Source organism: Nestor notabilis, unplaced genomic scaffold, assembly GCF_000696875.1.
Source record: "Nestor notabilis isolate BGI_N333 unplaced genomic scaffold, ASM69687v1 scaffold328, whole genome shotgun sequence".
Taxonomy (NCBI): domain Eukaryota; kingdom Metazoa; phylum Chordata; class Aves; order Psittaciformes; family Psittacidae; genus Nestor; species Nestor notabilis.
Genome location: NW_009939404.1, coordinates 48284 through 64657, shown reverse-complemented (window position 1 = coordinate 64657; position 16374 = coordinate 48284). Strand labels below are relative to the sequence as shown.

Here is a 16374-nt window from a genome sequence, read left to right as displayed (position 1 = left end):
ATAAAAAAAGAACAGGTTATTGTGCACAGTGGCTGTTTTTAACATGCTGGACCCTGTAATTTGAAGTACCCTAAAATGCCCATCTGACTATTGCCCAGCAAATGCTGCCACACAGTCTGTATGTATATTGTCCTTCCTGCACCCACACGCCCAGAACCAGGAGAACAGGAAGGAAGATGCACTACATCTAGACTGCAGGATGCTCATATGAACCCAGGAGCAAGGCTGTGCTCCTGGACCTCACACTCTAACAACATAGCTAGTGAGAACAGGGGGAAGGCTCGAGATCATCTGAAAATTCAGATTTGGATACACTCACCTCTTCCCTGCAATAACCATGGATATGGTGCAGAAGCCATACACCTCCCTCCTTGTAAGTCACACATTGCCCTGAGGCATGTCTTCTGACTACCCCAAGGAGAGGGAACGTACAAGGACTTGAGGGTGGGAAGGGAAGGCTGACCTGCACAGAAAGGCCATTAAACCTTTTGGCAGCTCAGCACAGCCTGGTAACACATTGTCACATCTGACAGGTCATATTTACAGTCATGAAAATTACTTCATTAATCCAAGGGGTGCAAGACGAATGTCAAACAGAATTCATTTCTTAGCACATGGCATGCCTCAGACCCACTGCCTCCACAACGATAGCACACATGTAATAGCACCTCCTTTGAAGACAAGCCTCTCTGGATGCAACTCTTAGCGATAGCTTTAACCATACCTTCCACTTTTGGTTTTGCTTCTGCCAGCCTCTCTGGAAACTTCTTCTTAAAGAATAATGCTTGCAGTCGCTGCTGATAGTGGTCAATCCTGCATGAAGGGCAGAAGAAAGCCAACACTAAACTGGAATTGTACTTCTAACCCCATGGCCAGTATACTGCCTATGTAATCTAACAGTTAGATGTTCAGTCTCAGAAGTCTCAGCCTGTGCATGGGATTACAGACATAGTTCAAACATCTAATGCTACCTAATTAACCTTGTTATGAAAATGGAGGACCTCAAGGCATATTTTGATGACAACTGAAAAGCAGCTGCAAGAATTCCCATTACTTTCAAAATGTGTGACTTATGGGAGATGCTAACTGCATCTCAATTAGCAGAACAAGATGTTAATCCTGACCAGGGGTATAGCAGTTGGAACAAGAAAGAAGGTCAGAGGATGAGATGAGATAGCTTTATGGAAAAAGGGATCTATATGAAATCCTGACCCCTGCCTATACTACATCTGATAGTTGTATCTGAATTCCTTTTTGTGAACAAGTTTAGCCAGAAGAGGCAAATTTCAGCTTGTCATCAGGGGACGGGTCCTTAAATGACAGCATGGAGAGTGCTTATCATCAATAAAAAGTCTGTGTAATGAATGGAAATATTTGTAACATTTGTGGGCTTCTGGCAAATGCAGGGTATAATGCTGGCCTACAACCTCTTGCACATTCCCCTTCAGTGCCAGATGACCCATTTTCAATAACAATTACAGCTGCTTCCAAGAAGCCCTCCGTGCACTTTCCCATAATGTATCAAACAGACCTGCTCATTTCAAAGAGAAAACGATCTGCCCGGGCCATGCGCTCAATTTCGTGTTTATGCTCCTCCAACAGGTCGGTATCGCTCTTTTCAGGAACGAACTTCAGCAGCTGGAGTAACAGACACAAACCAAACACTGAGATGAGAGGTCCAGGGGAAAGGAGAGAGGGACAGTGAAGCACAAAACACCCTGATGGAGAGACAGAGGGCCCTCAGATTTCTCTGCTACCATGGAGAAGCATTAGGTTGACTCAGCCATGTGACCGTAACTTCAAAATAGTGCAGCTGTGGAGACAAAACCGACCTTTTTTAAACCTTTGTTTGCTGTTCTGTCTTTATCCCTCACTGACCCCATTAGATTAATTCTTAACTCTATGGGGAATTTCCCATTTCTACATCCTAAAGGCCAACTGCTACCGCAACTTATCCAAGGGGAAGTAATGAGAGAACTTTGATTCCCACAGCATTACTTGGAGTTTAGATTGCTGCAAAAAGAGCAGGATGTGTCCCACTCAGTTTGAAGTACTCATCATGCCTATCCTATAGCACACACAAAGCCTCATCTATCTCTCTCTTGGATCTGCCCTACTCTGCTGAAACAATAAACAATAACCAAGTGACTAGATATGTGTCTGACACTGGCTACTATTCATATGCTGACCTTAAAAGCTCATACTTTGACAGATTTTTGACATATCTGGTGGTAGTTGTACTTTAGCATGGTTATAAATATTGCCATGCACACAGCCTCAGCACACACCCGCAAAAACTGCTCACAAGGCATTTCAAGCATTTTGCTTTTTACTTTTTAATATTTTATCCTACTCCCCAAAAATGTGATAGTCAAAAGTGTGGAGTATCAGAAGCTTGCAGTGACCTCTAGGGCAGCTGTGAGCATTCAGATAACAAGTAGGCTATAAATTTAAAATGGAAGAGCTTTTTTGTACATGATTAAATACTGTGGCTGCACACAAAGAAGGAATCACACTTATCAGGCGAACCAGGTGCAGAGGACAGGAGACAGTGACACCATTTCTAACCCTCTTTTAGTCTCAGCTCTAACCATTGACTTAAAAGACCTGGTTCATGGCATTTCCCAATGGAAAAGCTGCAGATAGGGAAGGGAGATTAAGAAAAAAGAACAATAAAAAAAAAATTATCATTATAAAGAATAGATGGGGAAAATTATAGAAAAGTCACAGGTAAGAAGAGAGGACATGAAAAGAAACCTCATACCAACAGTAATCATGCATATTTTGCATAAAGAAAAAAACTTATGAAATCAACCTGACACACAGTTACATAAAGAAGGTATATCTGGCAATATTGGGAGAAACACTTTCCTTATGCTCCAGTGACATGACAGGGCCAAGTTCAGATCTGTAGACATGTCAGCAGAGCCAGTACATCTATCCACTTTAGGTTAAAAAAAGGCAGTGAAGGACTTAAGAATAAGATATATATCTGATTGCAAGCTTTCTCACCTGCTCAAGCATATCTTTTGCTAAGTCTTCTTGTTCATCCATCTTCAAGATTGCTTGTCTGATTTCTTCGTTAGTCAGCTTCAGCCTTTCAACAGTATCAACATTGGACCATTAGCGCAAAGCTTAAGTGAGACTGACAATTTCAGGAAGTAGGATGACTGAAGAGCTGCACTTAAAAGTTACAAAAGAACCACAGAAAACTGTAGTATGAAGTTGTTATTCTAGATTATTTAGTAATATGAATGAATCAGTTCCAAAGCAGAGATCTTATAGATCATATATTTTATCCTCTTCAGATAATCAAACATTAGATGTCAAAAATTAGATGATTAAGAACAATCAGAGCCTCAAAGATCGAAAGTGCTTCCAACTTCCTCCATATCAGATACCTCCCTCATTAAGTTTTTTAGCTATAGTAAAACCCCTTGAATCCATGTGACTTGTGACTGTAATCCCACATAACACCTCGGCTTGTGAATATTAAAGCATCTCCCAGAGTAACAAGTAATGGGACTGTTCTTTCCCTTACAGATCTGAGGACAGAGTTTCTTGTAAGAAGACTGGTTGTGTTAGGTAAGTTTGCTCTGGCAGCAGTCACAGCTGAAGAAGTAATTAACAGCATCATGTTTCCATGCTTCACATCCAATATAGAACCGCTCTGAAAACAACAGCTTCTTAACATTATCTGAGGTATTAAAATTACATTCTCCTTCCCCCCTACCTACCCATCTGTGTGCAATGAATAGGGGTCATCAGTTACAACAAAACACAAAATCAATAAAAAAAGCTTCTAAAGGTCTCCACTTGAAATCCAGGGCAGACAGGAGTCATCAAATTTTGTGACTGAGAGATTCCTTGATAGATTACATGAAATGAACTTGGTGGTTCTCAGCACAGATGTCAATGAAGAAATGCACAACTGAAAAACTCTACCCCACCATCCCCAACCATGACACCCTCATCAGTCATTTCAGAAGAGTAGGGGAGGACCAAACGAACCATAAAGGAAAGGCTATCCAGAAGAAAACCTCCATTTTGTGACTAAAGCAGGAAAGCGTGAGAAGAAATAATTGAGGAGTGAAGTCTGCAGTCTCCATGGACCTTCTACAATCAATATAATTAATTGACAGCAGAAAGAGAAAATGCAAATGTGAATGAGAGATGGGCTGATGCATGAGGCAGAATGTTTTTGTCTTCAGCACTAAGAAATTCCATGTTGAAATTTCACATTGCTATTGCCATTTGGATAGAATCATATTTTTGGAACTAGGTAAAAGCAAAAGAGCAAGCTTTATTTTTACAGACAGGAAATATTACTAAATCTAAGAAACTTAAAACATTTTAATATTGCTCAATATAACCAACAGCTGGAAACTAAAATATGAATCAGCAGACATTCAAAAGCTTTTAAATATTACACCTCTGAACTAATTGTTCTTGCTCTGTTCCTAGCTGGTCATTGTGTCTGTTTTTGACAAAGAGGCCAAAGTGATACCAGCTAAGATAAAGCTACTGAAATTCCAGAAAAGCTACATAAATGGGCCACGCTTGTATGAGATATAAGGATTAGATGTTTTACAATGAAAAGGCTGGAAACTTTTTACTTTAGATGACCAGTTTGACTGAGGATCAAAACAACAAACCTCAGAACATTGGGTTCTGCACAAAACTCTACAATCTCAAAAAACCTGAAGGGTTTCTTTTGGCTTTAATAATAACGAATTGTAAAGTCCATGGCTGTATGACCGTGAACTGGTCAAACACTGTGACCACATGAGGGCTGAGAAGCATATTAGTGGGTGTGGGTCTGGCTCCTAGCAGACACATATACACATGCCCAGACAATTTGGTGCCTGCAGTTTTCAAAGTGCTACATTTTGTTGGTTATTTTTCCTTTAGAGAACACCTTTACATTTTCTGCAATCTGGAGTCTGCACATTAGATTTGTTTTGTAAAACAGACACAGTCTGTCAGAGGAGACGTAAGAAGTCAACCCGTGAACACCAGGGAGGAAGTAAATTTTGTTGGTACTTTAGGTGAGGATAAAAAATAATAAGAGCAAGTTTCATGGTTTTTTCCAGGCATATAACTTGAGTAATTACTAAACTGACCAGTGTGCATTTGGGGAGGCAGTAAACAGGACCAAACAGACAAGTTTGAGGTATGTCAACAGAAGGTGCAACACGTATTATTGCTGATTTGCTGTTCTGTCCAGTAGCTCAAGGACTTCGGATTCCAAGCTCCTCTGTTTGCTGCCATTCATCAGCACTAAATACACTTCAAAACATCGTCCATTCAAAAATAATTGAGAACCCCCGGGACAGATGGTTATACAAACACTGATTTCTTGGATGATTCTGTCCCCTGCCATCAGTAGAAAAACCTCTGGCAGAATGGTTTAGCTCACAGTAGAGAGGAGCAGAAAGCTTGCCAGGCCCCTGTCGAGAAGCATTTTAACTTAGTCACTTACAGGCCTGTAACAGGGTCACAATGCCTGCAGGTGTGCATCCTAGATTATTACCAATCCAATTACAAGTACAGAGGGATTTACAGCAAAACAATCTTACTGTTCCATAATGGGCTTGTTCATCTTCTGGGGCAGGATGCATTTCAAGAGCTGTGCTTCAACAGCACAAAACAGGGATCTTCCCACTTAGAAACTGGCTGAATAACTGGCCAAAGAATTGCTAATAAAATGATTCTCCTTGTATTTTCAAAACTGATGCCCAGCCATGCAGTAGATCTTAAAGATGGCCAGCAGTAATGTGAAACAGATGTGCTGCTTTTAAATAGAAACAGGTGAACTGATTAAAGAGGAACCTAAAGCAGATGCGTAAAATCTTTCCATTTAGAACAGAATAGAGGCATCCCTTGGAGCCTAAAACTCATATGGGACAGACAGCAAATTAAAGTGGAATTACGGCCCCAAAATTTACACTACAGAAATTGCATTTCAGTAAGAAAGTCTGCAATGACTTTCTTACAAGCTTTGCAGATCCAGGCACTTTTCCTCCAGCTGCTGGAGACAACTCAATTCAGAACAGCACACAATTCAAGCTGTATTTGCTCTGCACAACACCTCACCAACTCACAGATCCTGACATCAGAACTCAGGAAGTAAACGTGACCAGAAGAAAGTGCAGTGCCCCTTTCCTCAGCTGCAGCACATTCACTCATAGCACAGATATTGACTGGTTTTGTTCAACAGCAGCCTGATGCTGGTCAGATGAGGAAGGAAAAGGATCTTTACTGAGAGTACTCCCTCCTTCTTCCCTCACCCATACATCTGGTGGCAGCATATAGAAGTCCAACTGCTTGAGTCATCTTCAAGCAATGTTAAAGCTCAACAAGTACCAAATAACTTCTGATATGGTACTTAGTCTGCCTCCCTCTATCCCCTCTGGCTCCATAAATAATCTCTATTGACTCTGCAGAGTAATTCATCACTAATCTCCCCAGGACACCTCGGCTGATTTAACACCAGCTTCACTTGCAGACATCAAGTGGTTTATTGTTTCGTCCTCTTGGAGAAAGCTGGCAGCCTGACTCTGAACATGCCTGGGAGACATGTTGCAGTTTTACATCAACTTCCCTTACAGACATCCAGTGCTTGCTCATTTTTCCTCCTTAAATATACCCATTGATTTAACTCACAGTAACCTCCCCCGTTCATTCCTCTTTCTCATGGATCAAAGCAGAATACTTGTCGCTCATTAACCATCTCCCCCTCAGAAGAAAAATTGAGTTACTTCATGGGCTTGTTCCTTGGATCTTGCTTAGCTCTTAGGAAAGAAGCATGCTTGCCTACTACCAGAGAACCTGGAGTATTGTTGCAGCTACATTAAGCTCCCACGCCACAGGGATCACAATCCCACTCTTCCTTTTAAATTGGAGAAGGGGACTGACTATCATGTATCAAGACCATTTTCTACTTCAAGCCGTACTGAACCACAGTGCTTCCAAAAGATGCCAACAGTTGTAGATGTGACAGCAAGAGGCATTGATTGATACTCGGCTAGTTTGTGTAGCTCACACAAATGTTAGCTTTTACTGACTGCAGAACTTTCCATCTCCACAACCCATTTCACACAGGCTACTAGTTATTTCACTCCTGAACTTTGTGACTGGTACTTAAGACTACTTTAACTCCTGAGCTCTCCTAAGGCTCTGTACAACTGTCAATCTGGGGGCTGTTAAATATCTATGTTTTGGCAATACTCATTGTCACTCTCCCATAAAGGCAGGAAAAGATGTTTCCGTGTTCCAGAAGAAGCATTCAGGAGTCAGGCTGGACTAACTGTGCATTCACTAAGAAGACAGAAAGATGTAGCCAGTCTTTTCACATCCACTTAGCTGCCAACTCATCTTGCCGGTGAAGAACATACTGCCTTAACCTTTGAGGGACAACGGTTGGGACATTTTACCAGGTACATCTTACACGATTATAGCAACACATTGGAAAAAAAATCCACCAGTGCCTTTTCAGCACTTCACTGTGAAAGTATTCTGCTAAGTGCATAAAGAAACAGGCTTTTTTTTTTTCCCTTCAGCAAAAGCTCATGAATGACCAAGCTACTTTGCATCCAAATATGCTCCATTTTCTACCAGTAAGGGTGTGGGGATGGCTGTCTTTCTATGCCAAGCAGAGCGAAGCAGGGTCAAACTTGGGAATACTGAAATTACAATGACATATTGATGAGGCAGTGGTTCATCCTTTATCACAACCCTACATATCAGTTCCTAGTTGTGATCTAATGCAGGATGGTACTGACACGTTCAATTTAACCTTGGAGTTCATCATACTCAGAATAGCAGATAAAGCCATTTATTGTGGACCTTAGTTTAAAACCAGAAAATCTCTCCAGAAACCCAGGAGGCAGTGGTTATTGCATAGTGTTTTTCAAGACATCACACTGAGGAACTGAACTGCTAAGTCTAATGAGCTGTTTCTGTACTCCAAAATCATGTTGCTTGGAATCTACCTTTAAATAAGGATGAACACTGCATTGCCACATGGCAGAAAGGCACAGAGGGACTGGGTGCACAGCACTGGCAGTACACCGAGACTGACAATGGCCAAATAGCTTGTCCTCTTAATGTCTGAACTGGATGGTTTTAGAAGCACTGAGGAGGCACAGGTATGTGAGAGAAATACTTAGTCTTAGTATTCTGGTTGCAAACATTGCACAAATCCTTTTTCTTCTCCCTTATTTACAGGTGTTTGAATCAACAGTCATGAAAACCACATTTGGTAAAACTGCCTGCTAGTATCTATCTACTGACATACATTTAAAACTGGTTTTGTGTGGTCAGGTTCTGCCTTTTGCTACTACTGGTTTTATGACATTTTGCTAGCACTCCTGCTGTTTCCAGCCTCTTGAGAGGGTTACTGCTGACTAGCTCGGCCACAGGAATAACAAACACATCTCAGGAGAACACTGACATAATGATTTTGCTGGAATTCATGCACAATAACTTGCACAAAAGAGTTCTATAAGTATTCATTGAGCTTTCTCCTCAGCAATGTCTCTCACAGAACTGCACCTCTCCAGAGCATTTCACAGAGCATGACATTAAGCGATACATCTTAAGCATGTTCTGCAAGAACATTTAAAGATATGGTACAACGAAAACACTAGAACAGTGAAAATACTATCCTCTCCTTAAGTAATGGAGGCAGGGAGAAGCCATGCTGGTGAGAGAGGTCACAGAAATTTCCAGCTGCTAGGTGAAGGCAGGGATGTGGGATGGCTCTTCCAGACCACACAGGTCTGACAGTAAATCTCCAGCCTGGCAGAAACTGAAGACATCATGAAATCCATGAGGGATAGCAGATTTCCACTGTGACACAAATAGCTGTATGTTGGGAACACCATTAAGAAAGCCAGATTTGAAGCTGGTCTCACCTGCGCAGCTGGACTCACCACAGACAGATGCTTCCATGTCCTGGTTGAATGATGGCCTACTGGAAATACTGTGAGATAAACTGATCTTGTGCTTATTCAAACCTTTACAGTTGGCCTAGGGAACAGAGCTTCACTTTGGATCTGTCATACTCCATTAAACAAGGACAATTGCATCCTTCTACTGAAGGAAATCTGAAAGATTCTACTATCAGCTACTTGAAACACAGCTTTTTTTGAATGAAAATAGTGATTAGAACGAGGAGGAAGGCTTACAAATATGATAACTGTCAGCAAAAATCAACTAGCAATTCAATTTCCATCTCTTCTCAGTCTACCGTGCTCCAGTCTCTCTGTAAAAGAAAGCAAGGACATCTATTTCTCATTCTAGCTACACTTTGGCTTGTTGGACCATATGAAATATGAGCTCTGCCTGACCCCTTCTAACACAGTGTTAGTAAAACAAAAACATTTGAGTAGTGGAGGGAAAGAAAACCCAACCCATGCAGCTATTTTACTTTAAAGGACACGACAGTTTAGTGTAAACAAAGGGGGAATAAACTACAGGGATATATGCACAGTAAGAGTCAATTGGAAACAGCTGTTGGCAGATACTGTGGCAACCTGAAGGCTGGGGCTGCAGCTCAGGGTTGCACAAACTCTCTTTGTCACTGGTTTGAAATCCTCTCTCACTGCACATGTGTGCACACTCACATGCACATGTGTGTAAGGTATGCTGCAGCAGCAGCAAGGGGATGGCAGCACCCAGGGCTGATTTAGCTGGGAAGGTCTCACCTTCAGGGCTTAACGTAAAGGAGGAAGATGTGGAGTAATAAAAAAGAACTGCAAAGGGGTTGTAAAACCCTTTCAATTATTGTCTGCAGCCAAGCAGCCTGATTGCTCTCTTTAATAATAGAGCCATATAAGCACAAATAGCAGAAAAAGGCATAAACACAGAGGTGCCATTTTAGCTCCCAAAGATCTTTGCTTTCCTAGGTGCATTAAAAAGGGAAGTTTGGGAGGAATAGCAGCCCTGGGCCATGCTGTAATATATTTCTGATATCCTGGGTGTAACACTATCTGTCACAAACATTAAATGGTGTAAGACAGCGATAGCCATCATGACTGGTGTTTCCCATAGCACAGTGTAGTGAAGTTAACAGGGCACAATGTAAATTGGCAGGCTCCTCAGAGACAGCGAGCTCATTCTCCAAATCTCTAACATCCATGTTATTCCTGCTAACAGTAAGATCAGGATATTTCCTAGTGGAGAAATTGGCAGTCACAAACCACAACTTTTCACCTCTGTTTGGAGCCCAGACTAGCAGCTTGAAGTGGACTGGCTTCATGGCATACCTAGAATGAACACATGCTGTGTACCCTGAAGTGTAAGTTCATGCCACTTTACTGGAGCCAGTAGAAGGGAAGGCAAACCACAGAGACTGTCCTTTCTCACTATTTACAGAGGATTTCCCTGGCAAGAATGGGCCAGATTTGCATGGCAGAAGAGGTGAATGGTGAAAAATGTATACCACTTCTGTCCACACTGCTATTGTTTTGAAGACAGAAGATTTTAACAAATATCTAGTGTTGTACCAAGTCACGGACCACCTTCCTGGATCCTTTCAGCCTAGCCACCTGCACACATTATGTTACCACCTCTAGGAAACGTTCCATCTGCTCATATGAGTTAATCTGAACCTCACACACAATTTAGCAGGTCTGCCAAACATCATGAAAATCCTGTTGCCCCAGTGCCTCCCCATTTGTCTGCCCCAGCCTGCAGTTAGCTGCCAACACCAGCAAAGACATATGTTGGCAACTGATGCAGAGAGAGAAATGTAAGCCTTCCCTCATTGCTGGTTTGGATGGTGGGGGTCCTGCTGACATGCAGGCTAATGCCACCTAAGTAGCATAATGAGAGCCTCCATGGGTTTCACTAAGCAATGGAAAGAACTCACTCCAGTCCTGGTGGTCTGGCTGCAACTTTGCTTTTAACTGTTAGCTTGCTAGAGCAGACAAGCAACCACATCTGCATGAACCTGCATTTTCTACTATCAGTGACAGAGTTGTACTGCTCAGTACTGCCACAGCTTTCCCAGGTTATGTCTCCAGCCCTGCTGTCCCTCCTCTGGTAGGAAAGGCAGCTTCCTCAGGTGTATCACTGTCTGCACAAATTTGATATTTAGTGATAGACATCAAGCCCAGTACTCATGTTGGCAGAAAGACATGAAAAGCATATAGAGGGCCCTGATGTCACAGCATTTGAAGGCATTAGTCATCGCAGGAACATGCAAAGGCAACTCCTGGCTTCCAAAACCTAATTTACAAATACGAGACCTTATTCTTGAATATGTCTTCTTACATTTACCACTTTTCATACCAAATATCAAAAACTACAAAGATGAACATCACCCTCAGCTCTGCTGTATTCCAGGGAGATGCTCAGAGCAACATTTAGAAAGAAACATACACAACAGAGATAAATGACATGAGGGGACATACCACTTAAGAGTAAAGAACAAGCACTGCCAAAGTACTGCTTTCATTTACCTATGATTTCTGATACTTTTCTGGTGATGAATCTTCAGATACACCTTGATGCTTATCTGTTTAAAGCACAAAATGTGTGTGTGTATATGTTTATTAAGTGAGCTAATACTTCAGAAAGACACGTTTTTATGACACTGCATGAGAGGTTTCTCTGAAGCTCTGCAGGTATTAGAAAGCAGTTCTAGTTGGGAAAAGAAATATGTCAATTTGTTTAATTCCATCCCCTCTTGCCTCTACATTGACCATGGCATACCCTATGAGCTAAGGCTTAGCACACTTACTTGGAAAGGAGAATGACACAGTTCTGGGCTCTCCTGCCATCAATCACAGAAAGCTCTTTCACTTTTCGTGTGGAGAGGTAAAGGTCTTCAGTTGAACCCATCTCTTTCTGCATAAAATTCAAAAGGGAGGGAAAACAATCACTATTACGTTTCACTCAAGACTGATAAGGCTTAGCTGAGTGTAATGAACAAAACCCATCCCAGCCTGGGAAAATCCACCCACATGGTGAGAAAATGAGAGAAGGGCAGAAAACATGTAGGTAGATTCTGTTACTAGAGAAACAGAAGCCACTCATTAACACCTGTGAGATCACCTTTGATAACAAATACTGGACCTGATTCTGACCTATTGGACTCTACCAACAGTTACATTATTATGTTAACATACAAAACTGGCGTAACAAGAAAATTGGGCACATTACGGTAAAGCCCACTGCTGTCACAGGAAATCCTTCAGCAGATATCTCCTGCAGACGTTACACAGGATTCTTAAAGGCTGCAGCACAATCAGGAAAAATCCTGCCATCATCTCTTAAGGCTGACACTGGACCTGTCCAAACCATCTTATATGAGAGATACAACAGTGAGATGGCATTTATCTTACTAAATATATCTCACTAAATGGGCAACATCTACATCTGAACTAGCTTCTCCTTTTTAAATTAATACTTTTAATCATACAGAAACCACCCTTTTTCAAAGTTCTCTTTGGCATATCCCCATTGCCAAACTCATCACGTGGAGAAAAACAAAAAAAAAAAAGAAAACCCCATCCAAAATGTTTGTCACAGCACACAGAGAGAAACTATTTGCAAATCCAGTCTGATCATCCCAAAGTGTCTGTCTCCTTGTCCTGCCTACATATCAAAGCAACGGGATTTATTCTACTTCCAGAGATTGGCTTTCTGTAGTTAGTTTGAGTATCTTCTAACACCATTCCTTAAGGGGAAGTAGAGGTAATGATAAAAGGTGTCAATCCTGGATAATAGCACTCTAGTCGCTAACAGAAAAGTGGGAATTGGAAACAGGACAGTTTTTTATTTTCCCACCTACCTGCCAGTAAAAAATACCTTTCCATGATATCCATAGTGTCATGCCCGGAGATTTTGAGATCTACCAGTATAATCTAGCTTTGACTGCACCTATCAAATCAGCAACGTGACTTCTTTCTTAGGATGTAACAGCAAGCATGCTGAGTTAGATCAAAAGGTCTATCTACCCCAGTATATTGTCTGCAAGAGTGGTCAACAGCAGACACCCAGGGAAAGGTGTAAGATCATGACAAGCATGTAGTGGTGCTTCCCAGAATTCTCTTCCAGGACTCAAGTTTCTACAGCTCAAAGTTTACTTATATCAGCAAGCCTAATCCACTCCAAGAGATATTGACACCCAAGAGATTTGAGAGTTAAATGTTAATTGGAGATTCATATTGCTAGTTGCCATTTAATCAGCTACAACAAACCTGTGTTGTTCCTGGATATTCAAAGGATTCATACAACCACGTCCAAATGTTCTGCAGTGAGCCACCACCAGTACTAAGTGGCATTTACAAGCAGGTACAATGCACCAGCTGAAGAAATGAACATAATGGTTCTGCTGAATGTGCCCAAAGTGTCTAGCTTGACAGAAAAGCCAAGTACAAGGTCCTGCACCTGGACTGGGGAAATCCCAATCACAGCTACAGGCTGGACAAAGAATGGATTGAGAGCAGCCCTGAGGAGAAGGACTTGGGGATGTTGGTTGACAAAAAGCTCGACACAACCCAGCAGCGTGCACTTGAAGACCAGGAAGCCAACCATACGCTGGGCTGCATCAAAAGGAGCACAGCCAGCAGGTCAAGGGAGGTGATTCTCCCCCTCTACTCCACTCTCATGAGACCCCACCTCCAGTATGGTGGCCCGCGACACAAGAAGGACTTCGACCTACTCGAGCAAGTCCAGCAAAAGGCCACAAAGATGCTCAGAAGGCTGGAGCACCTCTGCTATGGAGACAGGTGAGAGTGCTGGGCTTGTTCAGACTGGAGAACAAAAGGCTCTGCGGAGACCTTACATCAGCCTTCCAGTGCCTAAAGGGGGTTTACAAGAAATATGAATACTTTTTACAAGGGCATGTAGTAACAGGACAAGGGGGAATGGCTTTAAGCTGAAAGAGGGTAGGTTTAAATTAGATATTAGGAAGAAATTTTTCACTATGAGGGTGGTGAGACACTGGAACAGATTGTCCAGAGAACTTGTGGCTGCCCCATCCTTGGCAGTGCTCAAGGCCAGGTTGGACAGGGCTTGGAGCAACCTGGTCTAGTGGAAGGTGTCCATGCCTGTGGTAGGGGGGTTGGAACTAGGTGAGCTTTAAGGTCCCTTCAAAAGTGTCTCCAAAAAAGGAAAAATTGGGTAGTGAGTAAGTTTATTATTTCTGAGAGAATAACTAACAATACCAAAAGTAGGGCACTCCCAGAATAATCTGACATGTAGAGATGTCCAAGTTCTTATGAATTTCTTCAGTTTGTGAGGAGGAAGACAGGGGAATGGGGAGCTAGGCAGCTGTTGAAGGCAAGACTTGTTGGTCTGTGCTTTTGGCTTAAAAGCTGCACTGTCCCTCCTCACTAGCTAATGTTTGCAAACTAGGACACCTGGTTAGTGTTAACCAGCACCCATCCCAAGGCAAAAACCAAATTGTTTCAAGGTTTGGCTGTTGCAGTGGTGTGGGGATTTAGACAGCTTCCCCTAAAGCAGTGTAGCAGGGATTGGTATAATAGTCTCCATGCCATTTCCAGCTCCCCAACCCACAAGGTTCAACGCAGATTAATAACTTGAACTATTCAGACATGGCCCATTCCTCGGTCATAAGGAGTGGGCTAGTCTCATCTAAAAATACATTCTCTTCAACTCATATTGAGGAGAGAGATATTTATAGATACTTGAAATTGTGTGTAAGCAAAAGCAGATGAAGAAGCCTCAGGTATTACCGGAGCCAGATTCCAAGCTTAGCTGAAGGAAAACAGATTGCACATGGACTATCTGCATTTTCTTAGACACAGAAAAAGAGGAGCAAGAGGGCAGTAGTGACTAGCTTAAGTGAGATAGGCCAAGCATACAAAGTGAGAATAGTTGGAGCTCTTGTCAACCTGACAGACAAGATCTAAATTTTTAATCACATCGTTCTTTACCAACTTTCCACCTGGGATAGTATTATGTTACGTGCCTCAAAGGGCATTTCAGATTTGAGATTTTAATTGCAAAATAAAAAAATCAACTAAAATTTCAGTGCTGGAATGACTAGACATGTGGAATGTGTTCATTGTCTTGCTGCCCTGTTTCAAATACAGTTCGATTTTAGTCAGCTGCAGAACTTGCAGTCTGCTACAATGGCAGCACCTTAGGTTCCAGTAATTATCAATACTTTAGGGAACTATTTCTACCCTATTGACTTGTTTCATGGTGAGTGCTGCCATGATGAAAGCAGACAAAAAGTAAAGTAGTAAGATAAAAAATAAAGTAAATATCCCAGAGCCAGGTATTAGCCACACCTCATGACTAGGTTTTCCAAATACAGCTCCCTGAGCACTCAGGGTGAGGACTACTTTCTTCTGAAGCCACCAGAGACAGTTGTGATGACATCTGAACAACTCTCTTCTGAAATCATTGCTCTTCTTAAAAGTGTTGCCAAGAGTTTTGCATAGAGGTAGGCAGCTTGAAGAGGTGTGGGCAGGCTGATATTTCTACCTCATCTAAAATAACATTTCAGCCTTTTGCTGAACTTTCTGAAGGTTTCAGCAGTCTGAAATGAAGTAGGCTTTCTTGCAGTCTAACCCTTCTGCTCCTCAGCTGGCACAAATCCTTCTGCCCAACCAAAGTCCAGTTTTACAGAAAGATTGTCTTTATCAGAAAGTCTGTGGCTAGTGAATACATCTGGAGACTTCAATACCGTACAAAGCATATGGATCACAGATGACAACAGTGGGAGTAAAGGGTCCCTGAGACCCCTTTTTGTTCTCCACTAGAGACTATTATTTTGGTTAAGAAAGAGTTCAAATTCACATTCTACTTTGTCCCTGCTTTTTTTCCTCTGGATCACCAAAAAGGGGACTACAGACACCAGCAAAAACCATAGTGAGGTTATAGTGAAAGAACAGGAACTACTTCCTATATCAGAGCTACCACAACTAAAGGAATTCTTTGTACCACCTTCCCCGCCCAGAAAGGAGAGATGCAAGAGCATATGAAAGAGTAGCATGAGATGAGTGATGACCCCATAATGGCATGGTGCAGGACTTCCCCTTCCCACACCCTGCAAGAAGATCAGGAGGCAGAAAATGATACTCACCTGCTTACAGGAGGAGGGGTTAGTTAGCAGGTCCTATGCAGGCAGCAGCCACAAATAATGAAGAAGGAAACATGCCAAAATTAGTCACATAGAAAGATACCAAGTTTAACAAGGCAGCTGAATTTAAACACACAGTTTTCTAAGAGAATAAAATGCTTAGCAAGTAATATTGGCCCAGGTGGTTCAAAGGTATTTCAGCATTTCTTTGCATATTTTATATCAGCAGATGCAGGGGAACTACGAATTCAAGGTCTTTTCTGAAAAGAATAAATTCAGTCTCCAAATATTAATCTCTTAGGTCTTTA

At 42.0% G+C, this 16374-nt stretch overlaps 1 protein-coding gene across 1 annotated transcript in view; it reads right to left on the bottom strand.

Annotated features, from left to right (window-relative positions):
• The window catches only part of LOC104409830 (disheveled-associated activator of morphogenesis 2-like), a gene marked incomplete at its 5' end in the record, with an annotated part of 73042 nt that overhangs the window by 19125 nt on the left and 37543 nt on the right, over nucleotides 1-16374 (bottom strand). Inside the window, 5 exons of the mRNA XM_010019825.1 lie at nucleotides 725-813; nucleotides 1532-1638; nucleotides 3013-3097; nucleotides 11750-11856; nucleotides 16070-16102. Coding sequence (XP_010018127.1) covers nucleotides 725-813; nucleotides 1532-1638; nucleotides 3013-3097; nucleotides 11750-11856; nucleotides 16070-16102 — 421 coding nt within the window. The remainder of the gene's footprint in view (nucleotides 1-724; nucleotides 814-1531; nucleotides 1639-3012; nucleotides 3098-11749; nucleotides 11857-16069; nucleotides 16103-16374) is intronic.